Consider the following 26,602-nt stretch of genomic DNA (forward strand, 5'->3'; position numbering starts at 1 on the left):
TGAAGGCTCAAATATGTTATCTTCGAAGAGAAGCAGCATTTTGGTGCTTCCCAAATGGTAAGTAGTGTTGTGAGAGTTATTTCTGTATCTGATAAAATTACAAAATGCTGTGATCCACACATGAAAGTTATCAATATAAAAATCATTTCCAAGTGATTCTTAAAATAGGCACGCTGAGCATGTGCCATCTTAGGAGGTTCAAGACCACCAGTTCCTTGGTTTTGTTTGCATCTTCTTGTAATTCCTCCCTTCCTTCTTTCATTTAATTGATTTTTTTTTTAATTTTTTTTTTGCCAGTGACTGTAGCTGCCTCTTAGGATAACCACTTCTCTCACATGCAATATTGATAATCAATTTTTATTAAAGTAGACTTACGTGCAAGTAGTAGCTCCTAACTTTGAGCAGTGCTATGAAGTATCCCAAATATTTATTTTTAATAGCAGCTTTGTAATTATTACTTCATTGTGCTTTGCCTGTATAGGGAGGAGGCTTTTAAAACAGTTTTACTTGCATTTACAGTTAAAGTGAATTTCACAGTAAGCGAATGAGTGCCTGCAAAGTTGATATTGCTTGGCATGGAAAGGTATCACATGGAAAGTTCCAGCAGATTGACTATATCTAATTAAAAAGCAGAGGAAATATGGGTCCTATTTGTCTACCTGCTGTTGATTTGTCCCATAGTTTTGTGGAAGTACTCTAGCTTCATTCTGTTAGATTCCCCCCCCCCCCTTTTTTTAATAGTTCCTACTTCAGAGGTATGTTGTGAGATTTATTTCAGTAGTGTGGATGGGGGGTATAGAGGAGATGTAATTACCAATAAATTAATAAATTACCATGGGGTAATTTGTTTCATTTCCCTACGGAAAAGCTAATTCTTTATCGAAGGTTGCCTTTAGAGTCTTTCATCAGTCCTCCTGGTCACTTGTCTTTTTTGTCTTTAGATGGAGCCTGCTCCCACCTAAGCCCCGGGAAAGTAGTGTTGCCATCTCTGCCAAATTTTTCATTTAGGATAGTAGTGGTGATGGTGACCTCAGGAAAGACAGAGGTGTGTAGCTTTAACCTGTGCATTTAAGTATACAATCTCTAATTGGTTTCTGGTCTTCATTTTCTCCTTTCCTGCTGCAACCCTCTTGGTCTTACACAGAACGGTCAGAGCCGAGGAGTCGTTACACTGTGCTGTGCAGTAATTCTTTAAGGACAGACCTAGTCAGGTAATTCTGTCTGTCCCTTGAATGACTTATTTGCAGAAAATAAGAGGCTAAAACATATTGGAAAAGATGTTTTTTCTAGTGATTTATGAGAGCATAGCTCTTCTGAAGCTAATATCTTGAAGCTTGAGCTTGAAATTTGAGCCTAAAATCTCTGGTTTTCAGTAAACTCAGTTTCAGTTTAAATAAAGGCCTCACTGTGATTGTGAAGTCTTTTGATGATTCAGAGTCTGGCATTTCTGTCAGCTTTGTTGCTAGAACATTAGGAAACTTGGATTTTCATGTGTAGCAGAAATGCTTCTGGAAACTTTGAGTGCATAGATGACATCCAAGCTGGCCTTCAGTCTTTAGATTATTATCTCTAACCTCCTTATTGATTTGAAAAATAGCTATAATTCTAGTGCTTGCAGCTAAGAACAATAAGGCCAAATATGCTGTCATCAGAAAAAAATCAGGATAAATTACTTTAAATATTGCCTTGTTAAGAAGAGTAGAAAATAGCTGTCTGGTCTTGAAGGAAAATGTTCCCGAGCCTGGGAGCAACTGTCTGAAATGACTATCTTGAAGTGTGACTAGAATGAGACTTGAAGTTTGAGTCTAACAGCTTGGGTTTTCACCTACTTACATTTCAGTATAAATGCAGGCTATTTACATTACTATTATAATTATTCTAAGGTTAGTTACAAATACAAGAGACTGATCTCAGTATTGCTATTAGAACTTTAGGAAGATGATGTTGTAGAAAAGTGCAGCTCAGACATTTGAAGCAACATGGGATCTTTCAAACCAGACAACAAAAAAACTGACAGGTATTGTCCAGATTTCTTTTTCTGATAGGTACAGAGTTTGATCTCACTGCATCCACTCTAAGAGACTTTTTGGACCAGATCAAAAAAAGGTAGGATGCTGGATTTCTAAATCCAAACTTGCTCTCCAGACACCCCAACCCTGCAGCTGCGCAAACCCTGCTGGAGGTCTTGCTGCATTTCTCCCAATACCTTGGGATCTGGCCTGCCCCCATCCTGACATCTCCCTCAGCTCAAATTCAGACTGAAATCCAGAAGTTAGTCAAAGCGATCAGCTCCTGACCCATCCTGTGCACATGCTGACACAGCTTGGCAGCTCTGAGCTCTTCAAAAAATGCAGCTTTAGCTTCTTGGCTTGCAAAGCATGGCTGTGGCTGCTGGTTTTGAACAGCAGGAGAGCTGCTGTGTCCTGCAGCACAGTAGCACTGAGACCCAGCAGCCTCTGTGGTCCTGTCCTGAAGCGATGGAGCCTGTAACCCCCCAGCAGAAATGCTTTCCAGCTGACCAGAGCTGAGGGTTTGGCTCCCTTCCCTTCTCCCCTGCCCTGTGCTCAGGCTTTTCCCACCAGCCGGCCCCACAAAGCTCCCTGCTCACCAGGCAGGCTTCCTATGGGTCGCCTTTCCCAGGGGGTTACATTATATAGGGAATGTGGTGTCTGTCTGGGTTTGGATTTCAGGGCAAGGGCCGAGGCTGCTACTGCAGGAACAAACCTGTGAGTCCTTTACTGGCTCCACGCTGCTCTGGCCCGTCATGAGAAGTGAGCTTTTAAGGGGTCGACTGACTTTCCTACACACAGGGTGCAAAGAGAAATAGAAGTAATATATACTCCTCCTGGTTTGCTTTCATGTAAAGTGGTCCTCATGTTTCAACTGTGTGTTTTCAATAGTAAGGCATTTATATCAGAACCGTGGGTCCGAGGTGTGCATTTTGAGGGTTTCAGTTGATATCCTCTGTTACTGTGTCCTTTTATGTGGGAGATGGTCTTATCATAGCAAGAGTATCATTTCAGACAGACTCCCTGACCTTACTTACTAAATTAGTTCACTGATTTAAGAAAAAAAGTCTTTTCTGTAACTTTGCCTCTCTTGTTTCTTCATCATACTAAAGCTACACAAGAAGCAAATACATCTAAGAAATTATTTTTCCACTATAGTTACTGCTAGGCAATCTGCTAACATAAGTTGTATCAGTACCCATATTACTCTCTGAAACATGCCACCTTACTTTAGTGGTGTAAAAGTGGTGTCCTTGCTGCCAGGAGGACAAGAGAGGATCGCTTTCCATCCCGCAAAGGTTAGTAACATACATGAGGAGGAAAAATGAAAGACAGACCCACCTGGCCAAGTGTGGTGGCTGTTCCAACTGTCTGAAATGAAACATGTGGTTGTGAGAAATCCCTGATGCAGAATCTGGGCTATTAACTGGAGAAAAATGTTATTCTTGCATTTCTCAGCTTATGATCTTCAAGGAGGCTAATGCCAAGGTGACAAGTGGTACCCCCGGGAGCAGTGCCTGTCCCTGCCCTTTGCTCCTGGTCCATACCTTCCCATCAGCTTGGGAAGGGCTGTGTACAGAGGCAAGGCAGGGAACCACTGTGGGCTGGAAACAACCCCTTTTGTGTTTTTCTTGTAAGCACACAAAGCAGCACAAATGTCACTAGTTTTAGGAGCACTGAGGAAATGCTTTAGCTTCCTCCCTGCCCTTACCCCTGGTAGGAGGGGTAGACTCAGGCCACATGCAGTGATTGCTAGAGAAAGGTTGTCTGTGCCACTGAAGGGGACCACAAACCTGGGGCTGATTCTGACCAAGAGTGAATTGCTGATAAAACTTAATGATTCTGTATTGCAAATATAGAGGTGCCTTCTGGGGGGAGTACTGAGCTGTGTCCTACTCTGGTGTGTCAGCCAGAAAGGCAACCCTTTCCAGCAGGGTTTTTTTCTTCTCTGCCCTAAAAGTCAGCAGCTTTCTCTGACTCTGGAGGGGCTGGGCCAGCTGAAGTACTGGGCACATACAGGTTAAATTAGCAGCCTGAAGGATGCTCTTCTGCAGAACAGACTTAAACCCTCAATACTTTTTTTTCATACAAAGGCAAATCAGGTAGCATTGCTCCTGACAAATGGGTCCTATTGACCAGTGTGCTGCAATAAGATATTCCAGGAAATGACCCTAGCAGGTTGCCTGGAAGATTTCCTAAAACAGTGTAGCCAGCTCCATCTGAGCTGCTGTGTACTGCCTTGCCTCTCCCCTGCCTTTGCAGCCCTAGCTGGAGACCACAATTTAATAAACTCAGGGCAGCTGGCACCAATTTGGAAACTCCCAAATGCATCTGGCCTTGGATGTCAGTGCAAGCTGAACTTACTTACACTGAGTTTCTAGAGCCCTCTCCATAAAGCTTTTACACAGTGAGGGTCAGGAGGGATATGCAGTCCATCATCATACTAATTTCACAGATCAGTAGGTAAACAGATCAACAGCCAGCTTTTCAAAGGGTGAAAGTGTGAATGGTTGTACCACACCCTCCCTTCTTTTCAAAAAGGAGAAATTGGTCCATGTTTTCAACCAGGTACATGTCCTAGAACTGTAGCACAGCCAAAAGGCATCCTTCCACCACCATTCCTGGACTTTTCACCAAACCAGTTTGAAAGGGGAATAGAGGAAAAACCTTTCTCCACACTATCAACTTCTTCCTCCAGCCTACTTGGGCCCTATAATAAAAGACAGTTCTCTGTAGCATTATTTATCCTAGAATCTACTAGGAGTTTTTATTTACAAGCATAAGAAAATAAACTTTGAATTTAAGTGAAGAACTTCCTTTAATTTGTACTGAATAAAACACAGGAAAGTTGGAAAGAGTCATGCCTGTGAATCTGGGAGCACAGCAATTTATAAACAAGTTGTCTTACCCCTGCAAATAAAACTGAAGCAGCAAGTCTGCATGGCTTAACAGTAACGTTAATCACATTCAGAGCTCTATAAAATGAAAAATTTTTATAGCTATAAGCAAGGCTGCTGCCAACTCTCATCATGACAGCTAACTGTTGTGGAAAACACTAGCCCTTGGGCTCTCCACTTTGCTGTTATGCGTTGCTTTGTATTGAGGAATCTCCTGGGTGCACGCAGTGGCCATATGCTTCCCCCTCTGCTGAAGATGAGAGAACTGAGTCTCCCTGTTTCTGCATCCATATATGCTTCCAAATTATGAGTGAGCATCATCTTGAAGCTCTGCAGCAGCGACCATCTCCCAACCCTTGTTCAAACTCTGATGTGACTCACTCACAGTATAGGCACAGTGCATTTCAAGCAAGGTGGCTATTTAAAGTATAACCTATATGATTCATGGTGATTTGCAACTACAGGCAGAGAAGCATGTGCCAGCTGATTTAGGATGTACTGGCTCAGGCCACAGGTCCCCCTCAGCCCTGGCTAAACCATAAAGAACCAAAGAAACAAACAGTCACGTTTTAGCGCTCAGCAGAGATCAGAACAGAGGAATAAATACAAAAGTGAGATGTGTGTGTTTAACATGCATGCAATCAGACTCCCATTAGGCATGTAATGAAAATGCAAGGTAGAAAAAAAATCTCTTTAGATTAGCTCCTGTCATGGCTGCATTTTCACCAGAGAGGGAAGTTTTCTATGCTTTTAAAAACACCATGACCACTGTACAGAAGAAGATCAGAAAGATCAAGCTAAACAAATTTCATTAATTTAAGGGATTAAAATGTTTATGCATCATGGAGATGCACCTAGAAGTTACTGTGCATGGAACAGCTGATCTTTGAACACAGTTGCTAATTTGAGTAACATTTCTCCAAGTTTAGCACAGACTGCCACTACTACCTTGAGCTCAAGCTCAACTCTGGGTTATGTTAGTTCAAACAAAACATTCAGAAAACTAAAAGATGGCAGTTTTTTGGAAGCAGATGGGATAGAGCAGGAATGGTCAATCTTGTTTTTGATCTAAACTATTTGTAAAGTCTGAGTACTAAAAATAAACAAGTAGTCAGAATACATACCACTTTTTAAACAAAAAAAAATGAAACCCACACTGGCTGTGCTAACTACCATGACGGAGTATTTCCTCCATCATTTCCATAAATAGAACCACATTTGTTTTTATCAGCACAACATTATTACCCTGCAAACTGCACCAGATGAACAGTTTCATAGTGAGATCAAACAAGACATGGTGGCCCCTTACATCTGCATGTGTATTCTCAGGCAGTGAATGAGCAAATTTGATGCAGTTTTGTCCCTGGACCTCAGGGGGAAAAAAAAGCCCAACCAAAGCAACAAAAGCTGCATCAGCTCCTTGGCTCATACGTAAATCACAAACTCAAGCAAACAGTTTAACTTAAACCCATAGAAGAGAAGGCAGATAGATTGAGAAAAATTCAGTTGGCATCAGGCAGATGCGGTGGATGACCTCACCCCCTTTCTGCACATACAACTGCCAAAGCTCTAGCTTCTCCGTAGCTGCGATCGCAGCTTCTCCATTGCAAATTTGGGTACATCAAGAAGAGGGTATGATGGCCTCAAATAAATGGAATACGAACAGAAGGGACTCTTGCAGTGGTTGTGTTATTCATTTGTATATTTAATGAAAAACTCCATTTGTTTAGTCATAGCTGCTGAAGAATGACAGACCACCACAAAACTCAGGAACAACTGCCCAGATTGCCACGGATTACACTGGATATTCTCCAGAGGCTCTCCTAGCAGAACACCGATTTGCAAGAAACACTGGTTAGGTCTGCACAAACATAAGATTTGTGTAGCAAAGAACTGCTATTTCAGGCTTTTGGGATGTCCTAGTTTAAGCTATTTTTCTAATATTAAGGTTTAAACTGTTACTTGGTAAAAAAATGACAAACAAAAACCAGTAAGAAGTTATAGGGCAACAGATCCAAGGTGTGTTTTTTTTGTTTAAATTAACAACAGGTACGTGGAAAGGTAATTGTTATATTACATTTCAGCCCACTGCAAACAGTAAAAATATCAAAAGGTCCCAAATTCAGTCTGAATAAGATATATTACTAAAAACACCACCTCTACCTTAACAGGATAAGACACTGCATATAGCAAAATTACCACCCAATTATTAAAGAAACAGCAGTATTACTAAGAACAGCTCACTAAATATACAGAACTACATTATCTAGGTATAGTTTATTGCAAAACCAGGAAAGAGACAGCAAACCAGAAGTTCAAGTCTTTCATTCCAGATTTGTATCACTCGTTCAAGTTTCAATCACTCACACACCCACAGCCTGTACAGAGAAAGTTGCTAACACATTTTAGTTCCCATAGTCTCACAAGAAACCTTAAAACATTTCAGTAAAAAGTTAAAATGAGGTCTTTTACCACAAGAACTATAAAATCCCCCCATCCCTCACTACAGTTGAATTTGAAGATTTGGATTCTAAAAAACATACATAAAAAGGAAGAGTCATTTCAGTAGTGCAAAGACTACCTTAAATATAACAGAATAAGTCTAAGGAGAGTTAATGCAACTGGAAAAAAAAATGAAATGAAGACCTGCATCATACACAAACAGTGTTTTAATTAACACTGTTGATAGAGCTCTAAACTTCTAGATGTACCAGAGCAGCTGTTTGTTTCTAGATTAATTTTTAATTCTAAAGTTACATAAAAAACAGTGGTAGCAATTCTTTTGAGCTGCTAGTTTCATGAGAAAAAGTCCCTTTCAAGATTTCAATAAATATGTTGACATGTAAAGTTAGCTGAGGTTGTCATGCAAGACAAGTTACATAACCAAGACCAACTCAATCTTTATAATAAAGGCAACTTGCATTCAAAAATGAACTTTACCCTTGCAATTTTATTCAAAGGGTAAACATGAATTAACCCAGCTGTTTACCTGAATTACAAAAGTAACATGATTCAATATGAAAATAAGAAACTGTCTACAAATCTCTGACAGTAATAAATTGCAATATACAATGCATACAGGAGTTATACAGAGCAACAAACTCTTGTACAAAACAAAAATACTTTAATACCTTTAAAATCCAATTTTTTTAAAATCATTCATGAAAAAGATTTGAGTCAGAATTCACACCTCAATTAGTCAAGCTTCAGGTAGCTACATTACAGCTATTTAATATACAAAGAGATAAATCTCTTCACCAGTCATTAAAACTGTCTCTTTGTTAGAGTTGCACAGCTTTTCTGTCTCATGTTTCCAGATCCAAAGTTTTCTTCAAATCACGAGAACTGAATTTGCTGAACACCAGAGATCTAGAGAAAGAAAATGCAAGCTTACATTCAGATTAACCTTTTCTGAAGTTGCATCACAGTTAGCAGCCTTGAAATGTCACTGTATTTGAATGGCACAACAGCCAAGGAACTAAATATAATTAATATTCATATCTTTCAGAAAAGGGCTGCTCAAACATGGTTTGAATTTTAGTAGCAAAAGAGAGAGTGGAATGATAGGATACGGTACCTGTTGATAAGACGTTGTATAAACCATAACATTTTGCTGTTGGCCATCTGTAGTTATTAAGCCCGCTGGCAACTGGTTAGCTAAAAGAAAGAGCATTTTAAGCAAGTTAGACAAGAATGGAGCCTTGTTTGAAGTGTTTATCACCATTAAACAACATCTGGTCCACCCAGGGACAATGGAACAGTTCCTCTCATGACAGCTACAGACCAAACTGCTACAGTCACATTTGTTACTAAGTGTTCCATGTAAACGAGTTTATTCCCATTAGCACTTAAGAAAAATTCAACTTTATTTTGCAACAAATAATCTAAAAGTAAGATTGAAACTTGTTTTTCATTGTAGATTTTGGAGGTGGAACATACACAGCAATACCCTGGGGGCTGGAGCAGAGTTTGCTTTTTCAGTGTTCCAAGCACTTTAAAAAAACTCCTGCAGTCAGGACAGTAATCTCCAACATCCAATATTCTGAGAAACCTGGAGAATTCCCAGTTCACTTTGTTTAGGTGTAAGGTTAGTACTTAAACACACATGTGGATGAGGAACCCGATGCAGAAGTTACATTTCTCTGTGAAAGAGGATATGTCAGGGACTCTGATGGGGAAGCAGCATGAAAGGTGGCGGAGATGAACACAGGCAGGCAATGACTAAATAAATAAATAAAATAGGGAAAGGTACTGATAGGAAACCAAAGACCTGACATCAGCCTGGATGACTTCAGCATGCCCTTCAGGGTACTGCGCAAGAGCTCAGAACTTCATATGGGGAAGAGGCCAATAAATGGAGTAAAAAGTACCTCTGACGTTTCAGAGACAAAACACAGGGAGTGATACTCTAAGATAAACCCTTACAGTCACACATACATTGAGCTCTGTGGCATTTAGAGTAAATATGTTACAACTGCTGCTTGGGAGCAAAGCAGCAAAACCCTTAGGTTGTAAATTAAGCTCTTGCAGCGTAACATTCTCCACCTGGAGACAAACAACAGGATTTTTTTTAAAGTGTGGCTGTTACTATGTATGAATAAGAGGCCAAACCCAGAAAAATCTCAACACACAATAAAATCCTAACAGCTTCAACTTGAAGGCTGATGTTTGCTTTTACTTGCCTTCTTTGTATTAACTTTGAACAAATATAAGCTGTGTGTCAAGAGATACATTAAGACCGTGGTCAGAAATGGCTCTGGCAGGTCTAAAATTTTATTGCCCTTCAATGTGAGGGCCCTACGTCCAATACAGCTCAAAACCTGGCCTCTGCCCTGGCTGCAGGAGGATGAAGAGCTAAGGGCTATGCTACCCTAGCACAGCTATTACACTACCACTGCAGTGAGACCACTGCCCCGAACAGATCTATAACTGCGCCTGTGGAGAGAAACACCTGCAGCACACAGCGTGGCCAGTTATTTCACAGAAGCTTCTCCTTTTCTGCCTTCCCTTCTGCTACAGCAATGTCTTTCTGTCTTGACACATCTTACTACTCTCTTCCAAAGTTGCTCTTTTCGAAGCACAGCAAATCAAGGCTTGTTTCATAGAGCACACTGAGGCTCCGAGGCCTGGGATATTTGAAGAAAGCCAGTAAAAGCAGATCTTCAGCCTTCAGCCACTTAACGGGGAGCATATCAAATTTGGGAAGAGGACAGAATCGCCGCAGATGGAAGGGGATTCCTTTCTTCTGGTTTCCAGTTTCTGGTGGGTATTGTACTCAGGCTAAATGCAGCACGAGCTTCCCAGAAGCAGAGAAACTTCTGGGGAATTTGGCTCTTTGCTCATTTGAAACAAGACACAGGACAAAAACACAGTCAAAAGTTTCCAAATATTCTTCCCCCTCAATTCTTGAGCTGCAGTTTAAAAGCGTGAACAGTAGATCAGAATACACACACAACAACGCTTTTGGAACAATATCTGTATATTGATATGACAACCTGCCAAGCTGGCCAGACTTCCAGTAGCTCCAGTCCAGAAACCATTAGCTATATGCCCAAAGTAAATAAACTGGGCTTATAGCGGTGTTAGTGCCCTACTACTCCTGAACCAATAAAGTTACTAGATATAAGTTGAGTACTGATAAAAGTTTACTAGTTACATTTCTTAATCTTCAATTTTAAAAGAAAATGTAATATTAAAAAAATAAAGCTTTCTACAAGCCCCTGCAATATCTGGGTTTGGATTCTTGATTTCCAGCAGGTTTTCTGAGCTTATCTTCCAGGCTAGGAAAGACTCTAAGAGTTTGTGTTATGTTTTGTACAGCCAAAGTCATTAATATGGGGAGCAAAGTGTGTTTCAGGACCTGAACAGGTTGTTTCAGCCCTCAGGTTTCAAATTTTTGTTAGTTCAGTAGTTTGCCAATGATTTTAAACAGAAGATTTATTGGATACTTAAAAACACCCTCATTGATGGATATGACAATAGCTATATCTCCTAATTCTTCCTGTACCAGCTTCAAGGTTACCAGTCCTTAGCATTTACACATAGTCTTTGCCTGGGTTTTTAAGAATCCAGCATCAACAAAATCAAAGCCATGCCAAAGACCCTACAAAGATCAGGTCTTATTTCATAGTTTAAAAAAGGAACAAAAACAAACAAACCCTCCCCCCCCAAAAAAAAACATACCACCAAAAAAAACCCTATAGTGAAGTTTCAAATCATCAAGTTGAGTTTATTTTACATTTTCCCTGACAATCTTGCAAGAAGAGCAAATGAGTAGACACTAAAAAAACCCAAAATTTGCACCTTTCAGTATAATCTGTGTTTAAGTCTAAAGAAAAATACTAGCACTAATTTATGCATTTAAAAATCTTCCGCAGCTGACATTAACTATTACTAGAGCCTACTATCAATGTCAGCATTTATCGCTATGCTAGTTCATTGTGACTCTAAATTGTACTGACTGTGGAGGGTTTAATCAGAGCACAGATTATCCTCTAGACATCTCAAATGAAAGTCTCCTTGGATCATGTGTGTCACCCAGATGGTCAGTCTAGGATGTGATCCTCAGATAAGAATTTTGATGTTTAGAGGAAGTGCTATTTCTAGGAGAGCCATAATAAGAATAAAATCATTTGAAAAGCATTACTTACTAAATGCTTCCTCTGTGAGCTCCTCACTTAGACCATCTCCAGTTGTAACTGTTCCCCCAATTCCCTTCTCTCCTTTCATTGCCTGGAAAAATAAAATGAGTGTCTGTATTAGAGTACAGTCGCTTGAAATTGCTTTGGGAAACATATAGCCAATGTTCAGAACTTGTAGAAAAGTCACTGTGCAGCAGTAGAAATTTTAAATCAAAGATTTGTAAAAAAACCCTATAATTTTTAAGGATATGCACAGTATATGAGTATGTAAATGGTGTTTTTCATCTTAGACATATTCCTCAAACAAAAACTCTGCAAACTAAGATTGTGTAGTTCTAGGAAAGGCTTTCAAGTTCTGCAGCAAGTCAGAGATCTGTAGTAACCCAGAAGGAACAGTTAGAGTGTTTACAAGAAATTATCAGGCGTTCTGAGATTCTGTAATGTGCAACATTTGCTTACGAACCATATGCAAGTGCCATCATCATACAAATAAGAGTTAACATTTAAAACCAAAATATTGGATTTCTTTCCCTGCAGCAACCACTACAGCCAGAAAGAATATCAGCAGAGAAAGCCAAGGGTCTCTCAGTCATCTCGGCACAGTTTTATAGCTGTGAATCTTTATGATCTATGCCTTTAAGTAAGAACACCTAGGAAAACACTATAGCTATGAAGAGTGTCCTCTGCAGCTGTTTGATTGGAAATAAATACATAAGCTACAGAATGGAAAAGTTTCACCGCATACAGTACCATGTAGACAGAACTAGCTGGAATGGAGGTTTAAAACTGATGGGCGAAACCATCCAATCCAAATATTAAAAAACAGCCCCACTACTCTGCTACCACAACATAAACATCTGCAAAAAAAATTTACATTTCAGAATGAAAGTAAAATAGACCCACTTTAGACTTCTCCAGAGAGGTACTGCAAGAGGTTAGGCAGCACTTGCAATTTTAATTAAAGTGCACGCACAGCACATGGACAGCATACACAACTGCTAGACAGAAGTGGAAAGAGATAGAACACTGCAATGATTCAAACTTTTTAGCTTGCATCTCCTTTTATTCAGGTAATAATGCTCTAATGCTTCATTACAGCAAATGACCTTTTGGGGAAAGGAAGCTTCATGTGCTATCAAGCAAATTAAATATCACTACCAAGTCTGACCCCATTAATTGAAAATGATGGTTTACAGAACAAAGTCCAAAGAACACCTCTTTCTACAGCAGTGCCAATTTAGAAATCCCAGCTTCACTCATGCCAATAAAACCATGCAGCCATATTGACAGAGTGGTCCACATTAAAAATATAGCATTTGTTTGGGTTCTTTCTGCAGGATTGTGTTAACCCTGAACAATTTCTCCATTCACAGTGGTGATGAAGAGAGGTCACCGGATAGAAATGCCTTTGATTTCCTTGGTCAAACCTGGTATTCTGAGGTAACAGAATACCCAGGTAAAGAGGAAAGAATGCATAATTCTCTTTGGTCTCTGGACAGGAGGAGAAAAAAAAAAATAGAACAAAAAACCCCAAACAGAAGCAAGTTCTATTTCAAAAAAGTTTAGATCGCTGTAAAAAGTAAGATAGAGCAGAAGTAAAGAAAACTGCTTGTATCACATACCTAGCTTGTACTAGATATCAAAAGCAAACTAACAGACAGGCTAAAACCCAGATTAATAAACCATTGTAGCAGATAGCTTAAGTCAGAATAATGGTTCACATTGAAAGCTTTTTCTCTTGCAGATCTGAAGCCTAGCGCAATAGTAGGCATTATGCTAGATCCTCAGAGGATGCAGTTTAGTATAGTTTTATTAATTGTACCCAAAGATCAAATTAAGTATTCTTAATAAGCACCTTTAAAGAACGGTGTGATTTACTACAAGCAACATATTAGAAAAGTTATTCAGTTGAAAGCTTTAACTACTTTGAAATAGCAAGTCTAATCAAAATGTTTACTTATTCCTTTTTCCTCTTGATATCCTCTGGAATGCTTTTAAAAATTACATCAGTCCCTGACAATAGTTGTGAGATACCGTGCAAGTTAGCCATTATTCAATTATAATGACAGGGAGCTAAGAGTAAACAGAATCAGGTTAAATCAATGAGGAAATACACTTTACCAACCTCTCTGAATTTTTGGAGGTACAACTTCAAAGGTTCCACATAACTATCAAATCCCAAGGTAGACATGGCAAAGAGAATATCCTCTCCATTGATGGTCTTTCTTTTCTCTTGGTGACACCTCTCACTTGCTTCTGATGTTATAAAGCTGATGAATTCACTTACACACTCTTGTACACATTCCTTGGCATCCTTAGCAATCTGATAAGGAAAAAGCATCACCAAAAGATAAATCAAGATCATCCTTAGAAGCAAAGTGATCAACATTCAGTGACCTCACCTGGAGCACAGATCAACTAACAACTCCTGGAATTCAGTGTTAGTTGCATGTCCTCAACTCTCCTGGTCCTTAGCTGAATTGCCTTAAGTTCTACTGCATCTGCAGATTCCTGAAATATCACCTTAAAGTATGTCAGCATGTACCATCACAGATCCTCCACCTTCAGGCCCAGAAAAATGCACTAGACAGTAAAGGGAACATCCCCAAACCTGATCATACTACCCATTTAGGCAATACCTGTATGTGAGGGAACCACTGGATGTCATCACTGCTCTATGTAAGTACAGCTGCAATGCAATTTTAACAGTTTTACTATTTCATGATTTTAAGTTTTACTATTTCAGGCAGCACAGCTAACTGCCAGGATCTCCTGAACTCTTAACTGCATTCTGCACAAGCTTGCATGTATAGATGCAGAATAGTACTGCGCCTGGATTTGCTCACCTATATCTTCTCTTTAATTCTGTTCATTGCAATGTCATAGCCCACTTCCATTTTCCTTTTAATACAACCACTGCAGAACATTTCCCCAGATCGGGCAATGACATGTATTTTTATCCTGACTGGATTTCAGGGACTAAAACATATGCTTAGAAGCAAGCTCTCTAACACTTTAATATTCTGGTGTAAATTTTCTAAATGAGAATTCAAATGAACAAACATTTGATTATAAATTTGATTATGGTTTCCAGTTGGACAAAAGTAATTTACCTGACTTAAAATAAGAGCAAGTGTTGCTCACGATTATTTGGAGAGTTAGCAGGAGCCAACTGAAGAATTAAAATAATTAAAATTCTTATTCTTGAAATGAGAAGAACACATTTGTATTAAAAAAAAAAAAAAAGGCAGAAAAAGTATCTTCACTAGTTCCTCTGATATTTTCAGACAGAGGGCCAGATTTTCAGAAGTACTCATCAGCCAACAGCTTCCCTTGCAGTTTTTCACAAAAACCTCCCCGCTTTTTCAAGATAGCTTGGCATCCCATATGCTAAATTCTTGAGAAAAATCTCATCTTAATTGCTAAGAATTTATGACAATATGGACTAGTGAAGAGATTTCTGCAGCAAAGATATAAATGTAACACCCAGAAAACCCTGAACACTATCAAAGTACAAGCAGATGCAAGTAAGTTATCTCTTGCTTCTATTTAGAAGGATCTATAAAAAAATATCAGCTTTAGCTAGAAGAAAAGTTACTGAGGCAAGAAGTAGTATTGGAATACAATAGAGAAACAGCAAGTAGTATCTGAATACTACACAACATTTTGATCTTAGCAATAGCCCTGCAAAGGTTTAAGATAAATAGGTAGAACGTTCAAATGCTTATACAGTTATCAGATCGGCAGAATTGATTAAAAAGTCTATTCTTAGGAAGTAAAAGAAGTCCTTCAACATGTGGCCTTCCTGGCTACATTGTGCAGGGCAGGCTTCTGCAGTCATTTTGGCATTTGGATATGCAAAGATGCAGGCAATGGAAAACTAACCCTTTCCCTTTCCTTGAAATTGAGGAATTGATTTTTATTTCATCCAAAATGGTTCACTTACTCCAACTTTTAAACACTTCAACAAAAGTAGATTAAATTTCACAGCAAAGAATTGCATAGAAAATATGCTTACTGATATGGGATTGTCACCAAGTCTGACTTGTTGTGACAACTTCAAAGAACACATCTTCAAAGAAGAATGCTCCTGAAAGCCCTGTGAAGAGCACTGTTGTGGATACTATAATTATGGATGTTACTAAAAGCTTTCAGAAGCCTAACAAAAAAGGACTTTATCTCAAGCACCTTCTGCTTAGATTCTTTTTTATTTGACAGGCTTTTCTCCAATAAATCAAGATCATTTGGAAAAAGGTATTGTTCTACTAGCTCAAATTCACTCAGAGGAATGAATAAAACTCATTAATACACTTTCTTTTCAGATAAGGATATTACCTTTCCTGTCTGGGGTATGGCATTTTTCATTATTCTTGCCACATTTGCAATTGGAAGATATATATCTTGTTCTCTAAAACTCTCTTTTGAGCCATTTGTATCTTCATGATCATTCATGCTGTCCTCTGTGTCTAATGAAACAAAGAAAAGTTAGTAAAAATTGTATGTGATAGACAACTGGCCACAATTAAGTCAAGTTTAAAATCTTACACTGAAGGATTAAGAACTTTCGAAAGCCCAAAATATTAACATTGTAGAAATAAAAAACAGATATAACACTAGGGTACCTATGAGGGCGTTTTATATCATCTTTATCATATTATGTACATAAATGAATGTAGCTGCTGACTGGATTTATAAATGCTATTATAAACATTTCTCTTCCAACACCACAAAACATTATTAATGTCATGTCAAAATAAAACTTCTTTCCTAGAACATAAAAAAATTTTTTTTGCAGGGATTCAGTGTCAACATTGACAAATCCAAACCCTATCTTCAAACTGCATGAAAAACGTTTTATACGGTGAGGCATTATGAACACAAACAACTGCAAATTCCTGGCTTTACAGAAGACAGCAAAGAACTATACAAAAAGTGGAAGGAAATACATATATAGAGAGAAATAGTAGTATTTATTATGTTTCTTACCATCATGAGGCTGTATCACATAGTGACTGCTGCCAATGTAATCTCCAGCAATTCCTAACTGAGAAGCATCTGTTGTAGAGCTATCACCATCCATCTATAACCAGAAGAAGCAAACCTTTCAGATACCCCTTTTTTTTCATACCGTAAGTGCATCCATTGCTGAAAAATAGCACTTTAATCAACTTTGAAATATGAGACCGATCTATACAAAGTATAAGCAAGCATCTTGCCATTTGAGAACAGCATATTCTCTTTCACGGTTACTGAACTTTAATTGTTTCAACTTCAGTCAGTCCTTCAGATTTAACATACTAAAGAACAATTCCTGCAGTGTACCTCTTTCGTAAGAAAAATGCTAAATTAAAGGAACAATCATAATCTAAAGGAAGAATAGTTTACTGTATTTCATTAACACAAAGGTCAACACTTCCCATAAAATTTCTTTATGGTACAACTTAGAGTCCATTCCTAGATCACACATCAGGGTCAAATATTTCAGCTTTATGATTAAAAAGCAAAATCATAGGCAGTCAAACTAAAACCCCCTTCATCTTGGAAATTAACTGTGACAAGTGGATTTTCATTCTTTTTTCAGTAGAAATTTCTAAGGTCACCCTAGACTATTCTTATATGACTATGAATTGCTTTTGACATTATTCTCTGAGCCTAGGACCAAACCCCAACTAAACATCTGAGAGTCTGAGCTCAGCTAAGTCTTCAAAATTTACAGTCTGGGTAAAACTAGCTGTTAGTTGCTTTTGACAGTGAAGGCAGTGAAACTATTTTGTGGAGCTCCCCCAAAACTCACCTGGAGGCATAGGCCATGCACAGAAATGTTTGATTCATGCAGCACACACACACACACATATATATATAAACACATACACAGAGCAACCTTGTGTCATTTCCATGACAGTCTGATCAGAACAGGTCAAGGCACTCGTTTTTCTGAGCATCCCTCTAAACTTAACCCCAGCCCAAAGCTCGCTGAATGCCTTACCTACAGTTATTATACAAAGTGCACCCTTCACTTGCCATCACCCTCCACCCAAACTGCTTTTGCCAAGCCAGCTGACAAAGCTTTTCCTAGCCAAATCTCAGGACCAGCTCTGCATCCTCATCCTCCTTGAGGCATCAGCCATTCCTAGGCGTTTTTAAAGTCGTGTTTTCCTTTGCCTTCCATGCTTCCATCCTGCCTCACTTCTCCTACCGCTTCCCCAGGCATCCTTCCTTGCTCCTCTCGCAATATGTGGCGGCTCAAGAGAAGTCTTCTCCTTGTAGCTTTAAAGGCTGGTTCACAGTTTAATAGGTAATTTAAGTACTAGTAGAAAGAGGGAGGCCAAAAGAGCCAGCGTTTCCCCCCTGGCTGCAGACCCCGTCCCAGGAGACCCTGGCAACCTCCCAGGAAGCACCACTTTTCAGCCCCAGGAGCCCCAAGAGGCACCTGCCCATCCTATCCTTCCCCGTTCAAAGGGGGCGTAGTTACTGACATTTTTGGCAGTCATTCATCAGTAAGCCTCAATGATCTTATTTACTTTCATAAATAAATAAGACCACAGGTCTTAGGTTTTTCACAGTACTGCACTAAACTATGGCCATGACCCAGAGGCTCTTCCACAGCCTGCCGTTTTACAGTTTGAAGACTCGGAGCATTTTGTGCTTCCTCTTTCTGTGGAGGCCAAAAAGGTGCAAGTATCTCCTATTTCCCTTGAAAGTTTGCACCTGTTTAGGAAGGACTTCCCACAAGCAAACAGCAATCTAATAGACTACTGCCTTTTACATCCACATTTTGTCACTGTATACATACACGTGCATTTTTGCAACAGCAAACACTTTAGCCCATGTTAGCTGTTACCATATTACATTTGGCCTTTTGACAGGAATAACGAATTCTTATAATCATTATAATCAGTTGCTCAGGAGAAAGCTTAGACCTATACAAAAATCACGGCAGACAACAGCTCCACTTTGAAAAGGGTTATTTTAGCAGTGCCAAATATAAGTTTGAATTTGACTCTGCAACTTTTTTAAACTTTTGAACAATCTTGGCATTTTTCCAGTTGCAGATGCCTTGAAAATTAGTATATTAAAAAAATAAAACTTTGTAGAACATTTAATTCCTGTGTGTCACAATTATCAGCTTTCTTTCTTAAATATAAAATTGTATTTTTGCAGTCGTGCTTTAATAATGCTACTTTTGGAGAACAGAAATACTGCCGAAACTATGGTGACAGGGGCTCCCAGCATACACAGAACTCTTCCAATGTTGGCTCCAACATCCAAAGATTTTTTTGAACCTGTTTACACACACAGCATCAGTCACCTTTATTCCAACTTTTCCTGGCTATGTTTAACATCAAACAATTCTGTTAACATTCTGTTATTTACCTGTTTGCTGGAAAATTAGCTCTTCTGTTCCCAATCTACACTTCATTTAGTTCTACTTTCTCCTGACCTGCACTTTCCACCCTTCCCTCCTCCTCCAGCAGTTGCTTCCAACCAGAGTGGCTGGCCTTACTGTCAAAATATACAGTAAGATGTATAACCTGATTTAATTACCTCTGACCTATCCCAGCTGTCTAGATACCTCAGGTGTCTTTGGAGGAGGCAGCAGTAGCAACTCATGCCCCAAAAGGTAGAGGTGAACAGGAAAGAGTAGAGATACTCTGACAAATCATTGCTAGTTTGGTCAAGTCAGTTTGGCTATATAGATTTGGGGGGAAGTTTTGTTGGCTTGCCTTTTTTTCTTAACTGTAGCATGGTCATTTCCAATGAGACTTCACTTGTTTCCAGACCAGGAACAGGCAGAGGGAGAGAGAGAGGCAATCTTGCACTATTTTTACACCTATCCTGAAACATGAGTAATTTAACCTCTAACCTGACCTTTGTCTGTGGCCAGAAGTACTAGGTTTTGCTTGCAAACCTTTATGCAACATCCAGGACTACAGATGCACCAGTAACCCGAGTGCTGTTCACATTCAGGATAGTGTTACAACAGCTGGATGTAGCCTCGGGAGCTGCTCAAGAGAAAAACTCTTCTACCTCCTCTTCACTGTACAGAGTATTACACACACGCACACATTGCTTCTTTCAAAGCACGTCTGATCCTTTTTCAGAGGCTTTTGTAAAATGGTTTCACTTCTTACACAGCAGCTCTATCCAAAGGAAGGACAGTGTTTTAAGCATTTGCTTCCCATGTGCCAACCTTCACACAAATTGGCTTTGTCTGCATTTTGCAGACTCCTTGTTGGAGATTTAACTTCGCTTTTCAATTTTCCAAAGGGTCTGCAGTCTGCTTACTCAGCTTGCTGTAATGATAAGTATCACGGCAGCACTGCGAGAGTATCACAATCTTGTGCATCAAGAACACCAAAATTACTAGACATCAGTATTACCACAGTTTAAGACACCAGGTTTTGTCTTCTCCTCTGCATTGCTCAGTTCCATCGGCCTCTGCTTGCCTCAAAGTTAGAAGGAGAGCAGCTCCATCACCTCTCTCTGCTCCAGCAGGAGGGACAGTGAGGACTGTAGTATCCTGGCCTAGCCTTGGCCAGTGATAATTCTCCTCCTGGTGGAGCCAGCTGTGGGGGGAATGGAAGGAAGTTGTTCTAGGGCAGTAGGAAATCCCAGCACAGGCTCCACAATGGAACAAAACTCCTCAAGGACATTTCCTAGTCTTACTATGCACAGGACTGTGGGGAGAAACAGCAAAAAAGGGGGAAGAGAACTCTGCCCCTCATCTCCATCCCACCCACTCTTCTAAAGGACTTAACCATGCTGCTAGGATCATGAAAGGTTCAAACAACATCACCCATCACTAAAATAGTCGTTATCACTCTTCTCTTTCCACAGTTTTAAGTGATTATATTCTGCAGCTTGGTAAATTCCAACAGCTACCTCTAAAATTAAGCCAGGATTTCCTTGCAGTCTTGTTCTCAGTTTTGGCTCTCTGATCCATGTGAGAATTTAACTTGGGATTAGGGAGTCCACAAACGTCTTCAAATGTTAAGTTCACTCAGCCACAGATCTATGATAAATGCCTTGAGTTTTTCCTCTTCCCCCCCTTTTTTTTGGGTCTTCTATGAAACATATCCTCTGCAGTGTCTCCTTCTTTCAGGATTGCAATATTCTTCAAATTTCTGCAGTGAAGTGATAACTCACTTGCTTCTGCTCACCCATCCTGCAGGATACTCAATCTGAATCTTTATTACCAAGTCCCAGTAATACTGGGAAACAAATGGCCACCTTCTGCTCCATCTGCCTGTTCATTAAGCCCACTTGTCTTCAAAAGACGATTCTTGTTTGAATCTCTTCTAAATGTCTGCTGCATCTCTATAGGTTTTTCGGCTTCATTAGACTAACACATCCTCCAGGTACCATCTTTGTTTTTATTCTTTTTTTCTGCATACTCATTTCCATTTCCACCTATAGTATGTGTTATCTGACAATTAGTGAGACTGTTTGAGTGGAAGCTCATCAATATGATGAATCTAAAACAGCAACTAGATTAACAAAATCCAGTTAAGTTAGTGAAAGGGCTTGCAAGAGACAGGTAGATCTGTTTCAGACAAAGAGACTAGACACCGACAGCCTAACATCAGCTGAAGTTACTTCTGGGGGTATTACTTTAAGAAAGACTTTTTAGCTGCCAGGATGACCTTGGGAGAGTGGATTAGGGACAGCATAACACCTTTCTGTCTGTGTAACACCTAAATGCTTAGCATAACCAGGTCCTAAGCTGGGATTCCAGGATAATCCAGGCAGGAAAGAGCCTCCAGAGGTCTGTAGTCCAACCTCCTGCTCCAAGCAGGGTCAGCTCTGATATCAGACCAGGTTATTCAGGGCTTTATCCAAGCTGGTCTTGAAAACCTTGAAGGATGGAGCCTGCCCAAACTCTCCAGGAGCCTGCTCCCCTGCTTGACTGTCCTCACGAGGGGAAAAAGGAATGGCATTTCTAAACATTACTTCAACCTAAGTAAGTTTCATGGAAGAATATCAGTCAGATTTATTTTCATTCGTTATTTAATTCAAATCTAGATCTAAGCATTTGAAAATAGTAGCCTCACTTAACATACCATCTAGTCACCCTACTAATATTTTTTGAGCCCTGCAGATGACAAACATGACCTTGTCTAAAAATGCAGCGACTGCTATACTAATTATCTCAATGAACAGTTACATGCTCAGGTATTATGGTTTTAATTTCAGATGTTTAAAACTCAAACATAACCATTTCAACTGCCACATATTTAACACTGAATAGCAACCCAGCACAAGGTCCATAATACATACAACACAATCCAATGTTGAGAAAACACTGCTGTAAATACACTGTTGCTAATTACCTTCCTTTTTTTTTTTTTTTAAACCTTCAGTCTCACTGAAGTTACTCTAAAAATGCAGCAGAACAATGTAGCATAGAAACAACATTCAACCTACAGTAACTGAAGTCATTGGAAAACTGGAAAGACAGTCTCTCTAAGACTGGCACTTTTAGTAGCAAAAAAGCAACTTCTTTGGATGGAAATGGATGCTAAACTTTGTAAACAAAAATCCTGGAAGATTTAATCCTCAAAGGTTCAGGAAGCCAGGTGTTCTGCTCAGAGTTTACATTAGTTCCTGAAGCTATTACAACTGTACTTTCAAGAAAAAGATAACTATTTCAAGATCATATATCCTATTTGCATGGGAGTTTCAGCATGCAGATGTTACAAATGTCTTTTAATACAAGACTATCTCCTACATCTGTGTGGCTACTGAATCACATGCGGGCTTCCAGCACACTGATTTAGTAGCATGTTCTATGCAAATTTGAAAAACAAACAAGCAAGCAAACAAAAAAACACCCCCAAAAAATCCATCATGCAAGTCACTACCTTCAGCCTGTTTAGGAAAACACTAAAGCACCTCCATATACATACACATATTGACTGAACCAAGACTAAGAACTAAGCAAATCAGGAGTGACAACATGTCACTCCAAAGTGACCATGCCATCATCTGATTTTACCAGTGATTGGGGAGAGAAAGCAAAAAGCACAGGACACTGATCCAAATATTCAGTGATACATTGCAAAAACCATTTAAATACAAAGAAGCAGCACAAAGGCATGGGTTGGTTTGGGGTTTTTTGTTTTGCTTTTTAAACTCTGGTAGAGAAGAACATTACTAGGAAGACTCAAATTAACAGATCCAGGGAAAGTAACCTGAGTAATACATTAAGATGGAAACATTTCAGACTAAGGCATCGAAGAAAACTCAATGATAAGTGGCAAGTGAATGTACATACAGCTTTACACTGCCATCTGGTAGAAATTTTTCTGCAGGTTGCTTAAAAAAAAATGCTTCTGTCAACTGCCCACAACCGAGACTGTTCCTAGAATACATCTGTGCCGAGTTAAGAAAACCCCAGTATCACTACGATTAAACAGGATGCAAGAGCTACTTAAGAGTTCTCTTTAGCAGAAGAGTATCTGAGGCTCAGCTAAATGATAGCTAAGGAAGAATACATGCCCAGAAGTGTTAACACTGAGGAGAGGAAAAGACTTAAACACAGATCAGCATAAAGGGCAAAATTAGAGGAAAAGATTTTTGCCTGTGAAACGGGAAAATTGCCCGAAAGTGACCTGCGAGATTGGTCTCTCAAGAGAAACCAAAGACCTCTTGTAACTTAAGCACTTAACACAGCACTTATCCACCCTCTCTCCCAAAATTGCTATCCCTGAAGAGGGACAGCAGGAAGTGGTACGCAATAAACTGAAGCAGCTGGAACACATTTCTCACAGTTGTCCCTGCCACAGAAACTGGGCAGCAACTAAAGCTGTAGGTAGCACCCACTTCAGCCACCCTAGATTAACTGGCCACCATACCTATCAAAGGAGACATACCCCTGTAATGCAATGCATAACTGCAAACAGAGAAAATTAAGTTTTATTTGAGCTTTCTGCACCCTCACTTGCTGCTCCTACATAGATATAAAGAAAGAATTTTTAATTGAAAATGCAATTTTAATTTCCCTTTATTTTCATGGATTGCTGAAGAACCTAATTTCCCACTGAATTCTCACCTGGTAGCAAAGCAATGTTTCCTACAGTAAGAAACACCGACAGGTAAATGCATTCACAGGATGCAGGAACATCATTCCAGCAGTTCCGCAAAAATTTAAAGTTAAAAACCCTTAGTGTGTGCCTAGAACACACAAACAGATGCTGCACAGTCTCTCAATCTCAAACTCCTCTAATCCTTCATGTTTGGTGTTTTCGCCAACAGCAGAGTAACATTAGCAAAAGCAAACTGATGTTAAAAGCACCTGACAGCTTCACCAACACTAGTTAGCATCTAGCCTGTACCAGCTTCCTGGACCAGAGAAACGAAACCTTTCCCTTATGAAACCCAAACAGGGCCTCGTCATCCTTCCACCTTCCCTCCCTGCCCCCACCACCCAACCCCATACATTGATATTATCAGCAATAATGCTAAAAATCATGTGGCTCATTCCATGAGCCCTGGTGTCACAGGCCATGAGCTCCCTCCGCCCTCTCCTCCCAGCACAGATCCATCCACACTGAAGCAAGTGTCAACTCCTTACTGCGCTAAGTAACTGTTCGCAAGCAGGATTAGTTGCAATACAGGTGGATTAACAAGGTATACATTTTACCTCAAGTAGGAGTGGATTAGCACAACAGTGATACAGGGCAAGCAGAAGGAACTGTCTTTGTTTCCATTACTTCTCTTTTTTGGCAGTAAAAGAGATATAAGCTAGGAAAAAAAAACTGAGACAAACTAAGGAATTCATGCAGAATAAATGTTTTTGCAGAAGCTGAAACAAAGCAGCAGTGCTGAAGAGACAGCACCAGCTTTCCTGCTGCAGAAACACTGACTGCAAGGGCCATATTACTTCCTATACTAAATTGTTAATATTGTCCTAGTATCTTTGGTGGAAAATTAAGGTTATCTGTTTATTAAAACAGTAACCCACAAATCCTGGATTTTTTCTTTATAAATTTGCTAACGTTTGCAGATAGCTTATGTCTTCCTTTCATTGTGGTAGTACATCAAACATGTCAAGAACCATTTATTCCTCTCAAGCAATAAGGCAAGGCTAGTTCAGGGCTGCCCAGTATTTTCAGTCAAAACGATCAAAATTGCTGACACCTCATTTTGTTCTAACAATGCTGTTTATACACGTTGTTTAGTATGTATATATAGGGAGGCTTTTGTGCTTCTATAAGCATTCTGACATTAAAACGTCAATTTTTAAATATCGTGATTATGGAAAGCAATATTACTGAACAGCACTGAAATGAGAAAGTCAACCTTTTTCTAAGCAAAATTTTGAAGTGAAGTCACATTATAGACTTGCATTTTAAAAACACTAAAGGAAAAGCCTAGCGATCTTTACCTTTCTAAAATCTTGACAAAGCCAGATATGAGACTTCAAAGCAGTTTCATATTTCATGTTTCGTATCTTCACAGTATCTTGAAGAATCTTTATTTCTCAAATTCCATACACTGCCTACCTTTATGTATTTATTACTACGAATGAGAGGTTATTAAACTTTGAACTGCTGTAATTGTCATATATTTAAGTCTAAAGAGTAATATCCAGTATTCTTAGCATCTTTTACATAGAATTTCATAGCTGTAAATGCTAGCTGCCAAGACCATATATAATAATCTGACCTACGCAAAGCATAAGCAGCTCGGGCAGACTTCACAGATAATGACTCAGGTGAAACCATCTTGAATCTCCCAGAGAATTAGAGATGGATCCTCCTTTAACATTGTAACTGTCAAGCTAAAGGCCACATAAGGGGGGGGGGGGGAAGGTAAAGTAATCACCAAGCTTATTGTTCAGGAATGCTATGCTCATGATTATGCATAAACACCATTCCTGCAAGCCAATTAAAGCCAGACTGTGAACAGTGCCCAAAGCATCTCCTTCCATTTTGCTTTTTGCTACTGCTTTGCCTGGGTCTTTTCTGAGACAGCAGTAAGATTATTTTTTCTAACTTCCAAAAACTTCCATCCAAATTAAGCAAACAAACGAGTTCCTGCCCCCCCCCCCCCATAAGCAACACAGACAAAGGTTACTACATATAAGAGAGCCTACTGAAGGGCTGAAATCCAGATTTCCACTTCCCCACCTAGAAATGTTCAGGTCATTGTTGACAACTACTGTGTTCTCCCAAAACCAATCCAGAGCTCCTAAATAGTTTTTACAGGACAGTTATTTATAGCACAAAATCTTTTCCATTAAACCTCAGATAAACTGGTAAAGCTAGAAGTTGACTGATTTTTTTGTTGTTGCTGTAGTATTATACTTTCAAAAGGATCTATAATGTACGATTATTTAATCTTGCATATCTTAAAAGCTGCAGAAGAGTTACCAAAAAAAAAGTGATTATTTTCCTTTCCAATAGATGGCTTACAAATACCCTACACAATATTCTTCCTTTTCAGGATCACTGACTACATGACCTCAGGACAGTGCAGCGGGTGGCACGCTGAAGCATGCCGAAGAACAAGGCAACTCAGTTCACTTACCGAACACAGAGCGGTTTTACAGATATTAAATAAATAAATAAAGTTCCCAGATCGCTACCTGTCGTTAGCGTTACTGGTTAACCCGTCCATGGCGCTTTGTTTTCCCAGCCTAACAAGTTAATCGATTGCGCTTCCTGATTTTTGTGCCCTTCAGTGATGCAACCCTGCCCGGGTCAGGGGCACGCAGGAACCTTCCTATTTAGCCCAACAACCCCGAAGCGTTTCCACACGCGCCCAAGCGTCTTCCTTGCACCTACAGCCAGCCTGCTCGGCCGCTACCATTTACCGAGCTTCCTCCTTTCCAAAAAGCGAGCAGGACACCGTTCTCCCGGCCATGTGGCAACTTTTATTGTCAACCGCCCGGTTCAGCAAGGCGCAGCCGCTCTTGCGGTGCCGGGCGCCGCAGCTCCCAGCCACCGCCGGGCACGAAAGGCCGCACGCGCGTCCCTCGCCCTCCGAGCAGCAGCTTCGTGCCCGGGGGCGCTTGCGGAGACCCCGGTTACCGGGGAGCCGGGTCCCCCCC

The 26,602-nt window shown here is 39.8% G+C and overlaps 1 protein-coding gene and 1 long non-coding RNA gene across 4 annotated transcripts in view; one reads left to right on the plus strand and one right to left on the minus strand.

Moving 5' to 3' along the window:
- LOC112961523 lies at window positions 1-9,559 on the plus strand. The gene is made up of 3 exons (XR_003252051.1): window positions 1-57; window positions 1,145-1,211; window positions 8,826-9,559. It is a non-coding gene; the product is annotated as an uncharacterized LOC112961523 (long non-coding RNA).
- NFYB (nuclear transcription factor Y subunit beta) overlaps window positions 6,591-26,602 on the minus strand; it is a 20,702-nt gene continuing 690 nt past the window's right edge. The window contains exons 2-8 of one of the 3 annotated variants that reach the window (XM_026056815.1): window positions 19,929-20,114; window positions 16,534-16,627; window positions 15,883-16,013; window positions 13,673-13,870; window positions 11,557-11,638; window positions 8,484-8,563; window positions 6,591-8,275 (exon numbers count right to left, since the gene is read on the minus strand). In XM_026056815.1, the coding sequence (XP_025912600.1) occupies window positions 8,243-8,275; window positions 8,484-8,563; window positions 11,557-11,638; window positions 13,673-13,870; window positions 15,883-16,013; window positions 16,534-16,627 (618 nt within the window). In that variant the 5' untranslated portion in view covers window positions 19,929-20,114 and the 3' untranslated portion in view covers window positions 6,591-8,242. Of the gene's footprint in view, window positions 8,276-8,483; window positions 8,564-11,556; window positions 11,639-13,672; window positions 13,871-15,882; window positions 16,014-16,533; window positions 16,628-19,928; window positions 20,115-26,365; window positions 26,536-26,602 lie in introns of those variants that run through there. The other 2 variants (XM_026056816.1, XM_026056814.1) reach the window with 2 other exon arrangements.

Source organism: Apteryx rowi, unplaced genomic scaffold (genome assembly GCF_003343035.1).
Source record: "Apteryx rowi isolate R43461 unplaced genomic scaffold, aptRow1 scaffold_133, whole genome shotgun sequence".
NCBI lineage: Eukaryota > Metazoa > Chordata > Aves > Apterygiformes > Apterygidae > Apteryx > Apteryx rowi.